At 43.4% G+C, this 14,188-nt stretch overlaps 1 protein-coding gene across 1 annotated transcript in view; it reads right to left on the bottom strand.

Annotated features, from left to right (window-relative positions):
* Positions 1-353: 353 nt before the first annotated feature.
* cryl1 (crystallin, lambda 1) overlaps positions 354-14,188 on the bottom strand; it is a 28,783-nt gene continuing 14,948 nt past the window's right edge. Inside the window, exons 7-9 of the mRNA XM_034561473.1 lie at positions 7,348-7,456; positions 1,346-1,455; positions 354-790 (exon numbers count right to left, since the gene is read on the bottom strand). Of these exons, the coding sequence (XP_034417364.1) occupies positions 686-790; positions 1,346-1,455; positions 7,348-7,456 (324 nt within the window). The 3' untranslated portion in view covers positions 354-685. The remainder of the gene's footprint in view (positions 791-1,345; positions 1,456-7,347; positions 7,457-14,188) is intronic.

The raw sequence follows: 14,188 nt of genomic DNA, 5'->3' as shown, positions 1-14,188 counted from the left end.
TGTAACAATAAACGATAAACCATTTCTGACTCCAGCTGCAATATTAAAGGTGCAATAAACGAGATTCAGAGCTTTAATATACCAGCAACTACATAAAGATACATTAACAAAGTATTTATGTGCCTTGAATGCATTTTATCGTACTTCTAATTTATACATATATAAAGTATAAAAACCTACTACTTTATGAGCACGTTTATATTTCCGTTTTGCTCGTCTTATCGTCACATCGGCTACACGGTAAAATCATGTGAACTCATCACTGTGAAATGAAATCTGCAGAAAAGTCCCAGCGGCTGTAAAAAGAACCACTCGTGAGATGTTTCATTGTGTCACCAGAGACCGTCAACACGTACACGCATTACACAGTGGAGCGCACTGCTTTATTTATTTTAGATTCGGAGGATCAAACATGTTTTATCGAGAGAATACAAAATAGTACATAAACACATGATTTCATTGTTTTATATTCTCCATTAAGTCACATTTCCCCAGACTTTATTTACGTGGTTTTGTGTGTAGCACGTGAGACCATTACTTTTAATCAAGTCATAATTTCAACACAATCTTGAGATCAAGTTGCAGACAAACAATCCCAAGATGTCGTTCTTTTTTATTAATTTTTAACCAGTTTCTCGTAATTGCTTCCAGTCATAATCAGAAGTTTCCTCGACTCATGCTGGTCTTAGTCGTCCTTCTTCAGCTGGGCCAGACCCATGAGGAGCTGGTCCCTCCTCTCCATCCGGGCCGACAGGTGCTGCTGGTCGCCGGGAATCAGCTGGCACATCTCCTGTGGACGGCGAGGGCGGAAACGGAACATGTTGGAAACACTGGGTGAGAACATAGACCGATGTATTTCTAACTGGAACCTGATCCTGGGTAGGGACGAGCTCCGAAACCCGGTTCTAAATGAGTACAAACTCATTGTTGTGGGCCGGAGTAAACGGTTCTGCTATCGGTTCTTTACTGAAAAACTAAAAACTAAAATTTAAAAAAGGCCAAAAGTTATTGTAATGTGGACACTTAGCATCCACTAAATCACAAAAAAACTCCTCTGGACTCGGAAGGTTTCTAGTTATTTATTTCACCGGCTTCCCATAGCTCCAATAGCTGCCATAGCACAGCTGACATCTTAACAGCCTGTGAAAGCATGTGACTTACTGGGTAGCGGCCTACTTACACAGCTATTTGGTGACAGGGTGAGAAGTAAGTCTTTGCATTCAGTCATGCGGAAGAAAAGATGCCGATCAACAGCACATTCTCTTCATGTGACCGAGTCATGCAAACCAGGCGGTGATGTGCGTTTTGACTTAACGTCTTTCATCTGGATGTCCATCACACTTACGTTCACGATGCTCTTGGCTCCTTCACTGCCGGAGAAGTCTGGAACAGGCCCGAAGGAGGTGAGGATTCTCCTGATGCCCTCTCCATAGCGCTTCATGTAGTCCTCCAGACCTGTGGGAGGACAGCTGATCAGAGGATTGGGGGGGGGGGGGGGGGGGGGGGGGGCACTTTGGGGACAATTTCTCCCAAAGGAGTATTTAAAGAGAGCGTAGATAACGTCTTCAGCTCCCCGTCAGAAAGGTGAAAATATTCTAAATATAGCATTCTTTTAGGAATCAATTATGTCCACATCAGTACTTTGACTTGCTCCATCTACTGCAGTAAAACACTGACTGTGTAGAAGTACATCCAAACATCCAAAGTATTTTTCCAGTCAAAAAACTTTAAAATAATTGTATTTAAAAAGGCAAATTTCTTCCGTAACAGTCAACAAAGAAGATAAAACAGTAAATATGTGGTTAATATTTCTGGCGTCCAATTCATTCTCTGTCTTTTAAATGTATTAAGGCCACAAAAACGTGATTAACAACAACATTTTACGGGTCAGTCAGTCCCTTTTTGAAATGAAACCGCTTCGCTGAGTGTGCGTTGAATTCCTCAGTTTAGTTTAACTTCCAGTGTGATTATTATCTCATTAAGCTCATTGATTTTTATGATTTATTTTCAGGTACTTTGGCTGATGAATGATTCATGTGCTCCTCAGATAAAGAGTTAAAGATTAATACTGAACTCAACTAAGTGGTTTCCTGTGAGGACCCTAACCCTTTATTTTGAAAAGACTGGATGCACGTTATGAGTGTAAATTGACACTGTGTTGTGTTGCTGGACTTTCGTAGGAAAATGCATGAAAAATAGAGGCGTGCCTTTTTCATAAGATATTCTACAGACCGTTATGTTGGGTAATGACTTATAACGCAACACATGAGCAGCTAAACAGACCATAAAGAGGGTCTGTAGACATTCCTGTGATAAGAAACGCAGCCGGTGAGGATGAGATCTTTGAAATGCAAAGAACAAGAAAGATGTGCTGAAGCCACTTCACACCAGCTCTTTAATTAAAACCAGTCAGAAGGAGTCCATTAGAATAGCTGCGGTACACTGAGGCAAAGTTTCACACCAAAGATTGTAAAAGTCTTTTCTTTCACCGAAGTTATTCATCCTGCAGCTGAACTTTGAGTGTTTACATGAAACCAAGTGGGGAAGCCTACAGATGACAGAGGAGTGAGATAAGTACCATCTGCCTTCCACCATTCAGACTGTGGGAAGACGACACTAAGTGCTATTTCCAGAACTGCAGTTCCTCTTGCTGCCATCGTGTCACTTTGTGGAGCTTTATCTGTGCTGCAAAGCAACTTAATGGATTTTATTTTATTTATGATTATAAAACTATACTGTAGAATGAATGAATGAACATAGCATTAACAGTTGAACACCTCGCTTAAGCTTTAACAGCCTCCGCAGCATGAACGAAGACGTTAGTACTCAACGCTCTGTATTATTATTACATTACATGTCATTTAGCTGACGCTTTTATCCAAAGCGACTTACAATAAGTTCATTAAACCATGAGTCCAAACTCAGAACAACAAGAATCAAGCGCAATTTCTTCACTAAAGTTAAATTACAAAGTGCTATCAGTAAGAGACATTTAAGTGCTACCAAAGTGCTACTACGGCGCTACCTTCCCTATTCAAGGTATAGTCGAAAAAGATGTGTTTTTAGTTTGCGACGGAAGATGTAGAGACTTTCTGCTGTCCTGATGTCAATGGGGAGCTCGTTCCACCAATGAGGAGCCAGCACAGCAAACAGTCGTGACTTTGTTGAGTATTTAGCTCGTAGTAACGGAACTACACAGAAGCCGAGCGAAGTGAACGAGCTGGGGTGTGAGGTTAGACCATGTCCTGGGTGTGAGGTTAGACCATGTCCTGGGTGTGAGGTTAGACCATGTCCTGGTGTGAGGTTAGACCATGTCCTGGGTGTGAGGTTAGACCATGTCCTGGATGTAAGGTTAGACCATGTCCTGGGTGAGGTTAGACCATGTCCTGGTGTGAGGTTAGACCATGTCCTGGGTGTGAGGTTAGACCATGTCCTGGATGTAAGGTTAGACCATGTCCTGGGTGTGAGGTTAGACCATGTCCTGGGTGTGAGGTTAGACCATGTCCTGGGTGTGAGGTTAGACCATGTCCTGGGTGTGAGGTTAGACCATGTCCTGGTGTGAGGTTAGACCATGTCCTGGGTGTGAGGTTAGACCATGTCCTGGATGTAAGGTTAGACCATGTCCAGGGTGAGGTTAGACCATGTCCTGGTGTGAGGTTAGACCATGTCCTGGGTGTGAGGTTAGACCATGTCCTGGATGTAAGGTTAGACCATGTCCTGGGTGTGAGGTTAGACCATGTCCTGGGTGTGAGGTTAGACCATGTCCTGGGTGTGAGGTTAGACCATGTCCTGGGTGTGAGGTTAGACCATGTCCTGGTGTGAGGTTAGACCATGTCCTGGGTGTGAGGTTAGACCATGTCCTGGATGTAAGGTTAGACCATGTCCTGGGTGAGGTTAGACCATGTCCTGGATGTGAGGTTAGACCATGTCCTGGTGTGAGGTTAGACCATGTCCTGGGTGTGAGGTTAGACCATGTCCTGGATGTAAGGTTAGACCATGTCCTGGGTGTGAGGTTAGACCATGTCCTGGGTGTGAGGTTAGACCATGTCCTGGGTGTGAGGTTAGACCATGTCCTGGGTGTGAGGTTAGACCATGTCCTGGGTGTGAGGTTAGACCATGTCCTGGATGTAGGGTTAGACCATGTCCTGGATGTAGGGTTAGACCATGTCCTGGGTGTGAGGTTAGACCATGTCCTGGATGTGAGGTTAGACCATGTCCTGGGTGTGAGGTTAGACCATGTCCTGGATGTAGACCGGACCCGATCTGTTCGCAGCACGGTACGCAAGTACCAATGTTTTGAAGCGGATGTGGGCGGCCACTGGTAACCAGTGAAGGTCGTGGAGGAGCGGAGGATTGTGGGTAAATTTCGGGAGGTTGAAGACCAGTCGAGCAGCTGCATTCTGGATGAGCTGTAGAGGTCGAATGGCATTAGCAGGTAGACCTGAAGGAGGGAGTTGCAATAGTCTAGCCGTGAGATGACCAGAACCTGGACCAGAACCTGTGCCGCCTTCTGAGTGAGAAGAGGTCGTATTCTCCTGATGTTGTACAGCATGTACCTACAGGAGCGTGTTATTGTGGTAATGTTGGCAGTCAGGGAGAGTTGACTGTCGAGTGTCACACCGAGGTTCCTGGCAGTCGGAGTCGGACACTGAGTTGTTGAAGTTAATAGTCAGGTCGTGGGTGGGAGAGCCTTTTCCTGGAAGGAAGAGAAGTTCAGTCTTGTCCGGGTTAATTTTCAGGTGGTGTGCGGACATCCACTGAGAGATGTCAGTCAGACATCCACTGAGAGATGTCAGTCAGACATCCACTGAGAGATGTCAGTCAGACATCCACTGAGAGATGTCAGTCAGACATCCAATGAGAGATGTCAGTCAGACATCCACTGAGAGATGTCAGTCAGACATCCACTGAGAGATGTCAGTCAGACATCCACTGAGAGATGTCAGTCAGACATCCAATGAGAGATGTCAGTCAGACAGGCAGAGATTCGTGCTGCTACCTGTGTTTCAGATTGGGGAAACGAGAGGATCAATTGGGTGTCGTCAGCATAGCTGTGGTAGGTGAAGCCATGAGAGAGAATGACAGAGCCGAGAGAGTTGGTGTACAGAGAGAAGAGAAGAGGACCAAGGACTGAGCCCTGAGGGACCCCAGTAGTCAGAGGACAAGGCTCAGACACAGATCCTCTCCAGGTTACCCGGTAAGTGCGGTCGGTGAGGTAGGATGAGAAGAGTGAGAGCGCGGTGCCTGAGATACCAGGTCCTGGAGGGAGGATATGAGGATCTGGTGGTTCACTGTGTCAAAGGCAGCGGATGAATATATATATATATATATATATATATATATATATATATATATACATACATACATACATAGATGGATGGATAGATTGGTGTAGAGATGGATAGATGGATGGATAGATAAATTGGTGTAGAGATGGATGGATAGATAGATTGGTGTAGAAATGGATAGATAGATGGATGGATAGATTGATGTAGAGATGGATAGATGGATGGATAATAATAATAATAATAATGCATTTAATTTATATAGCGCTTTTCATACATACATAGATGGATGGATAGATTGGTGTAGAGATGGATAGATGGATGGATAGATAAATTGGTGTAGAGATGGATGGATAGATAGATTGGTGTAGAAATGGATAGATAGATGGATGGATAGATTGATGTAGAGATGGATAGATGGATGGATAATAATAATAATAATAATGCATTTAATTTATATAGCGCTTTTCATAATACTCAAAGACACTTCACATAATTAAAACATCCTAAAAGCTAAAAATAAATAAATAAGAATAGCTAAAATACAGGTAAAACAAATAAAACAAATAAATAAGGACTTTCTGAGTCGCTCGGACCCTGATAAGATGGATGGATAGATTGGTGTAGAGATGGATAGATAGATGGATGGATGGATAAATTGGTGTAGAGATGGATAGCTAGATGGATGGATGGATATATTGGCGTAGAGATGGTGATATGGATGGATGGAAGAATGAACTACAGTACAAAAAATAGTGCAAAAAAGTACAAAGAAAATAAGTACTAGCTCAGAAGTAAAGAAAATGCCCTTTTAGGTGTGTGCGTGCATACAAGTTTTGTCTCATGTAATGATATAATAACCAATCATTTTGGTGCAGGCACAGCCACTTCAAAACAGGTAAAAAAAACAGGTAAAGGCAGCAGGTTGGACAAACCGCCGTCGGGTGCGCCTGTGGAGCGAGGCTGCTTGGGTAACCAGACATGTGTGATTAACGGGAAACATGGGAAATGCCTTCGCTCTCTTTGTAGCCTACATGAAACTATGTTTCTCGCTCGCCCACTGCCAACACTGCTAACGTGCAAGCCAGAACTCGAAGAACAACAGTTTAGTGGGCGCCACATTTCCAGCGTCTCGGTGTGGTCGAGGCCACGAACAGCTAACTGAGCTCACAACCAGTGTTGTGAAATACACAGAGTACAGGTGCAGAGCGGAGAAGCAGATCGAACCACCGTGTCTTTTCAAAAAATAACTTTCCTTCTGACATTTTGATGCTGTGAAACCGGATCGACACTTTAATAATCCGAGCTGCTGAATGTTTAAAGTCACAAACATTTGTGAGAGCCTTGTTGGGAGGCAGCAGGCAGGATGACGCTCTCCTGTGCACAGTTCTACAGAAAGCCCGGTAATTCAGACGGAGACAGGAAGAGCCTGAGTGCTTTTGTGAACACGATCATACGGCTGTTTACCCGGAGGAGAAAGCTTCACAACTGTAACTACAGGTGGAGTTGGCACCTGGTTTGAAGGCCGCAATATGTGCTCTGAGAGTTTTGGATTACTGGTGTGAGGGAGTGCATTCATCCCGACCCATCAAAAGACTGCTTTGTTCTGCCAAAGTGTCCCTTTTTCCCCTGTGTGTGTGTGTGTGTGTGTGTGTGTGTGTGTGTGTGTGTGTGTGTGTGTGTACACAGCCAGGGTTTCTCTTGGTTTCACACTCCCCTTTGATATTCTCCATCTCCCTGAGGGTTCACGCTCATTCTCTCTGACTGGAACACAGTTTGGTACAGTACATGTATGTTGAGCATTTATCTGACGAAGGGCCTGATGTTTGGGAATTACTGTATATATTTTGTCTTCTTCTATAAATCCAAACCGCTCACAGAATTAGTAGGTTCTCCTTGAGTGCTGGACACAGATTGTATAGAAGAAGTGGACGTAGTCGTTATGATGTCGTCGCGATTTTGTTGTTTCTTTACAACCGATGACCAGAAGTTGCCACATGGCTCACGTAGAGATGCCGTATACGTCTCTACGTGAGCCAGGAGTCGAAGGAGGGAACATTACCTGCTGGTGCATTGAGGTGCATGGTTTCCATGGGACCTATGAAGGCGTAACGCATTCCTAGCCCCTCTGACATCACCAGGTCGATGTCCTCGACAGAGATAACGCCATCCTGATGGAGTAGGAGAGAAAAACACACTTTATTGACACAAATCATTCCTCTCCAAGAAACTGGTACAAATCAGTGAATGTATGACTAGATAAAAGACAAATACTGTCTTTATCTATCAGGCCGACCCTGAGCCGTCTATCTCACTATTTCCCACCCTGTTCCCTCTGCTTCTGCTCGGAGGATTTTAACATTTTTAAATAAAACTGCAGCTCAAAGTGTTGTCTTAGAATGTATTAAAATATTTCCCCTGACAGTTCAGCTCAGGGTTTTTGTACCAACCCCCCGATTTACCTTTGATCCCATCAAACTACTCAAACCATATAAAGTTTCCCTAATCAACCAATTCTGTGTCCTCAGGATTATGTAGCAAGTACCGGGAGGAGAGTGGCTGAGGATGGATGGAGGGATGGATGGAGGGAGTGGTTCAGGTAATCTTTGAGTTAGAGATACCTGTTGGCCGACCGCAGAGGAAATCAAAGCTCGGATACAGAGACAGAGAGGAGGGCGAGCAAGAGGAGAGGGACAGGCTCGTCTTTGTTTGGGTCCTGCGAGCAACAACAGGTCTGTTATCTGAGCGAAGCAGGCCGGTGGGTAGGGCCTTTTCTCCACCGTAATCACTGGGGGGCAACCAGACGCTTTCTCAGCCGCTCTGCTTTCCAGCGCTGGCCCTGACTCAAGGACTATTTCCTATGTGTGTGTATTTAGAGGGGCGAGGGAGGGTCCCTGTTATGTAAGAAGGGTCCCCAGGCCACTCTCGGTCCACAGGACTTGATGCTCAATGTCGAACTTCTGGTCCTATTTTTATGGATGGAAATGAAAAAAAAGTCAATGTTTCTTAAATTAACTTGGGTATGTCACTGTCTCTTAACTTTTTGTTTCTTTTAACTTGTCTTCTGTGTTTTCTGTTTGTAACTATGTGTTTCTCATGTTGCTGCCTGCCTTGGCCAGGTCACCCTCGAAAAAGAGATTTTTAATCTCAATGGGATTCACCTGGTTAAATAAAGGTTTAAATAAATAAAAAATATATTGTTTTTTTTTACTAGCATCCTCTGTTGATGAAGTTATAATAAATAGTTACTTGTAGAACCTTTAATACTGTATCTTAACATTTGGATTCCTGTGACATTATTTTTGTCAAATAGTTTGGATGTTACGCAAACCTTTACAACAACAATAACCCTATGATGTGCAATATTACGTAGTTTTCACCGTATTTTTCTCTGGCCCTCTCCCCAATTTGATCAATGTTAACACGTATAGCCACATGTCGTCATTCAACATAGTAGTAGTGGAGCTGTGTATTCCTATAGACCATAGTAGTAATGACTTCATGAACTTCTTCAATGAAAAGATTTTAACTATTAGAGGCAAGATTGATGATCTCTTGCCCTCAACTACTGCTGATCTGTCCTCAAGAGTGGCCTTGGAAACGGTTGTATGCCCTGGTGTATATTTGGATAGCTTTTCTCCCATTAACCTAGACCAATTGTCCTCAACGGTTTCTACTTCTAAACCGTCTACCTGTCTCTTGGACCCCATCCCAACGAGGCTGCTTACAGATGTGTTGCCTTTGTGACAAGTTCCTGGCTGTCACATGCAGGTTTGTCCCCCCAGCACCAAAGGATGAGCAAACTCAAGGGTATATTTGGTAATATGCTTTATTGTCTCAAGACTGTGCCTCTGCTCCCCTCTCTCGCGCCTCCACCTGTATGCACCATATAAAAGGGCAGAGTCACTCAGGCCTTGATTCCCTGCAGCTGAGGCCAATTAGGCCTATTCCCGGCACCTGTTCCCTGAACCACTCCCCCACACCACTCCGCAGCTGAGCCTAACCATGCCCCAGCAACCACAGCCTTTAATTGGCACCTCTCTGTTGGATATTGTTAATGTGTCTTTGCTAACAGGGCATGTACCACATTCCTTCAAAGTAGCTGTAATTAAACCTCTCCTGAAGAAGCCCACTCTTAATCCAGAGGTGTTGGCTAACTACAGACCGATCTCTAACCTTCCCTTCCTCTCTAAGATCCTTGAGAAAGTAGTCGCAAATCAGTTGTGCGACTTCCTACATCAGAATAGTTTATTTGAGGAGTTTCAGTCAGGATTTAGAAAACACCACAGCACAGAGACAGCACTGGTGAAAATGACAAATGACCTCCTAATTGCATCAGATAAAGGACTCATCTCCGTACTGGTCTTGTTAGACCTTAGTGCTGATAAAGGACTCATCTCTGTACTGGTCTTGTTAGACCTTAGTGCTGATAAAGGACTCATCTCTGTACTGGTCTTGTTAGACCTTAGTGCTGATAAAGGACTCATCTCTGTACTGGTCTTGTTAGACCTTAGTGCTGATAAAGGACTCATCTCTGTACTGGTCTTGTTAGACCTTAGTGCTGCGTTCGACACCATTGATCATGACATCCTTTTCCAGAGACTGGATCAGTCGATTGGCATTTCAGGTACCGCACTAAGTTGGTTTAAATCCTATTTATCAGATCGATCTCAATTTGTATTTGTAAACGATGAAGCCTCAATGACCACCAACGTTAATCACGGAGTTCCACAAGGTTCTGTGCTTGGACCAATTTTATTCCCCTTATATATGCTTCCTTTGGCAACATTATCAGGAAACACTCCATAAACTTTCATTGCTATGCAGATGATACTCAATTATATCTATCGATCAAACCAGAAGAGACCAACCAGCTGGCTAAACTTCAAGCATGTCTTAAAGACATAAAAACATGGATGACCTGCAACTTCCTGATATTAAACTAAGACAAAAAAAAGTTATTTTACTCGGCCCTGAACACCTCAGAGATCAATTATCTGGTGATGTGGTTTCTGTAGATGGCATTTCCCTGGCATCCAACACCACTGTAAATAATCTCTAGTTATCTTTGACCCAGACTTGTCCTTTAACTCCCACGTGACGCAAATCTCAAGGACTGCATTTTTTTCATCTACGTAACATTTCAAAAATCAGGCACATCTTGTCCCAAAAAGATGCAGAAAAGCTGGTTCACGCGTTTGTTACTTCCAGACTAGATTACTGCAACTCCTTATTATCAGGCTGCTCTAATAAGTCTCTTAAATCCCTCCAGTTGATCCAGAATGCTGCAGCTCATGTACTCACAAAAACTAAGAAAAGAGATCACATTACTCCTGTATTAGCTGCTCTGCACTGGCTCCCTGTAAAATCAAGAATCACATTTAAAATTCTTCTCCTCACCTACAAAGCCTTGATTGGTGATGCACCATCATATCTTAAGGAGCTTGTAGTACCATATTGCCCCACTAGAGAGCTGCGTTCACTAAATGCGGGGCTACTTGTGGTTCCTAGAGTCCTAAAAAGTAGGATGGGAGCAAGAGCCTTCAGTTATCAAGCTCCTCTTTTATGGAACCAGCTTCCACTTTCAGTCCGGGAGGCAGACACAGTCACCTCATTCAAGAATAGACTTAAGACTTTCCTCTTTAATAGTGCTTATAGTTAGGGCTGAATCAGGTTTGCCCTGGTCGGGGGATGTTTTAGGGTACACTGAGCACTGATCTATTTACTCCATCTATTTTGTTGTATTGTACTTTTTCTATTTTAGTTGAATTATTTACTTTATTTAGCTTACTGTTATTGCTATTATTTCTTTACACTTAATAACTGTTGTTCTATTGTTCATATATTTTTATTCCATTGCTTTTTGTCACTTTTTTCATGAAACTCTGGCACGATATTTCATCTTATTGTACCGCTGCTGTAGCTATAACCTCTAGACAGAATAAATTAGGACACGATTGTAGATCTGGTCCAGCTAGTTCTGAGAGTTTACTTTCGTCTCCATCTGCAGTTTAAAGCTGGGTGAAGGTCGGCTCAGCCGGTTGGTCCACTTCAGCAGATTTTGGCTCAAGCAGCAATAACAAGATTCACACCTCATTTCTGTCTCCTGTGGGGACACGACTACCGAACCCTGCCTTCTTCTGGGGCACATTCAGCTTGAATAAGGCCTTTGACGTTCTACCTGACGCAATGAAAGCCGGGCCCACATCCTGAGCTGACACGCACTAACGTTCAGGATTGACCTGCTGATCAACGTCAACAACAGGAGCTGTCAAAAAGACAGAAAGAGTGTTCCTGCCAGACAGGTTTGTTCTTCTCTTTGACGTGGAGCTCGTAATTGCTTAAAAAGCTTCGAGCTATGAGATTTCTTTACGTAATATAGCCAAGCTATGCATCAGAGGTATAGAAACCAAAAAGCACAGCCACTGGTTCCTAGCGAGAAGCGAGAAGCGAAAAAACTTAAAGAATAGACGGGACTGTTGTGTTCACAGGTTGTGGAAAAGAAAAATAGTAAATATGATAATGAAACAAAATATAATTTGTGACGTGTGTTCCACTATGCAAACATCAAGCAGTAGAAACGTAAATTGTGTTTGCGAGGACGGTTGCTTGATTGATGAATGCTGAATGGAGATATTTTGTTTTTAATAAAAAGTCTTAACATCCTTTACACCTGGTTTTTTTCATAACTTAAACACTAAATGTAAAATAGATGTATATCTGTGGTTGGCGCCGAGCTCTTAAAACGTGAAAAGAACAATTTTTACTACATTGTTTTACAAACGAGGTCAAGTTGTATGTTCAGAGACACACTTAACTTTGTACACACCCAGCTGCCAAAGTTTGAAGTGATAAAAATGCTCCATGCTGCACTCAGCTGGAGTTCCTTCCAGAGAAAAGTCTCAACACTTTAACAGCAACGTGGCATTTTTGTCAGCTGGAAACTAAGAGTGCATTCTGGGTTAATTCAGCTCAACCGGAGTTCACAAGTGAGTGACCTATGCACGGTATGGAATGTCATGTAGATATGAGTCTGGGCTTCCACGGGTCTGTGTGAAGACACAAGTATCACTGAGTGGATGCATGGACACCATCTGATAGCACAGAGGCAGCAGGGAGAGGGAACCAGTCATCTTTGCTTCCCTTCCTCCATGTATGCTACTCAGAATTATATAGAATCAAAGTTATTAGAAAGAGAAAAAACACAACTGCAAAGACTACAGCAAGACTCAAATTATAAAAAGACATAAAATGACTACAAAGTGACACACAACAATTACAAAGAGACACAAAGAAACTACAAATACAATAAAAAATAACTACAGAGAGACAAAAAACTATTACAAAGAGACTCAAAATGACTACAAAGAGACTCAAAATAACTACAAAGAGACTCAAAATGACTACAAAAAAAGAGCCCAGAAGTCCCGTTGCCTCATCGTCCTCAGTGACTGTTGTTGCATCGACTGGACAAACGAGGGCTTTCACCTGACTGAAGGCTCACTTGGCTCATCAGCGAACCAGGAAGCTCCTCTTGAAATAAAGAAATTGTTCAAGGAGAGACTGAACGAATTCCAAAGATCTGTAATAAAGAGTCCAAACTGTGACCAACCAGGACCTTTTGTTGCAAGTCGTCCCACATCCCGTCTCACAATGCCTGTTGCTCTCTGCTCGTGAGCTTCTAATCAATTCAACTGACGAAGATCTAATAAAAAAAGCATTACAACATAAGAAGATGTTAAATAAAAGACTATTTCCCCAGCAGCCATTTTGACTTGTCAAAGCAGGAGGAAGCAGAGCTGTCAATTTATGACGTTAACAACGTCTCTATTGATTAATTGTCCGATCATAAACTCAGTACCAAGTGGCACGTATCCATCGTTGATGTTATCGCTTTGACGAGTCAAAATGTTCGCCGTCAAAAGGGCAGACGGCTAAAAATATTAAATAAAGCTAAAATGAAAAATAAAGAAAAGTTTAAATTGACGGTGAAATTGATCCGCAACTCGTGAAATATGTAAACAAGCCTTCTTCTAAAAAACCTGAAAAAAAAAAAGCCAAAGTCGTCTGGCCCAAAAGCTGCGTGTTCTCATCAGGTGCTTTTTTAATGACATAACGGCGAGCGAGAGCACTTCTCTTTCAAGGAGACCCGACCTGCTAAAATCTCTCCTCCAAGACCCGTTTGAGAGAAGAACTTTGGCGGAGAAACTACAGGTAAAACAGCAGACTGGCTGAAAGGGAAGCAGCACAGGAAGCTTCTGTAGAGACCGGTACACCAGGAAGGTTTGGAAGCTTCTGTAGAGACCAGTACACCAGAAGGTTTGGAATATTTTGTAGAGACCGGTACACCAAAAGGTTTGGGAGCTTCTGTAGAGACCGGTACACCAGGAAGGTATGGAAGCTTCTGTAGAGACCAGTACACCAAAAGGTTTGGGAGCTTCTGTAGAGACCGGTACACCAGGAAGGTTTGGGAGCTTCTGTAGAGACCGGTACACCAGGAAGGTATGGAAGCTTCTGTAGAGACCAGTACACCAAAAGGTTTGGGAGCTTCTGTAGAGACTGGTACACCAGGAAGGTATGGAAGCTTCTGTAGAGACCGGTACACCAGGAAGGTATGGAAGCTTCTGTAGAGACCGGTACACCAGAAGGTTTGGAAGCTTCTGTAGAGACCGGTACACCAGGAAGGTTTGGAAGCTTCTGTAGAGACCGGTACACCAGGAAGGTTTGGAAGCTTCTGTAGAGACCGGTACACCAGGAAGGTATGGAAGTTTCTGTAGAGACCGGTACACCAGGAAGGTATGGAAGTTTCTGTAGAGACCGGTACACCAGGAAGGGAGAGAAGCTTCTGTAGAGACCGGTACACCAGGAAGGGAGAGAAGCTTCTCTAGAGACCGGTACACCAG

Source organism: Cyclopterus lumpus, chromosome 21 (assembly GCF_009769545.1).
Source record: "Cyclopterus lumpus isolate fCycLum1 chromosome 21, fCycLum1.pri, whole genome shotgun sequence".
Classification (NCBI taxonomy): domain Eukaryota; kingdom Metazoa; phylum Chordata; class Actinopteri; order Perciformes; family Cyclopteridae; genus Cyclopterus; species Cyclopterus lumpus.
Note: the sequence above shows the minus strand (reverse complement) of the source record. Positions and strands in the feature narration are given on the sequence as shown.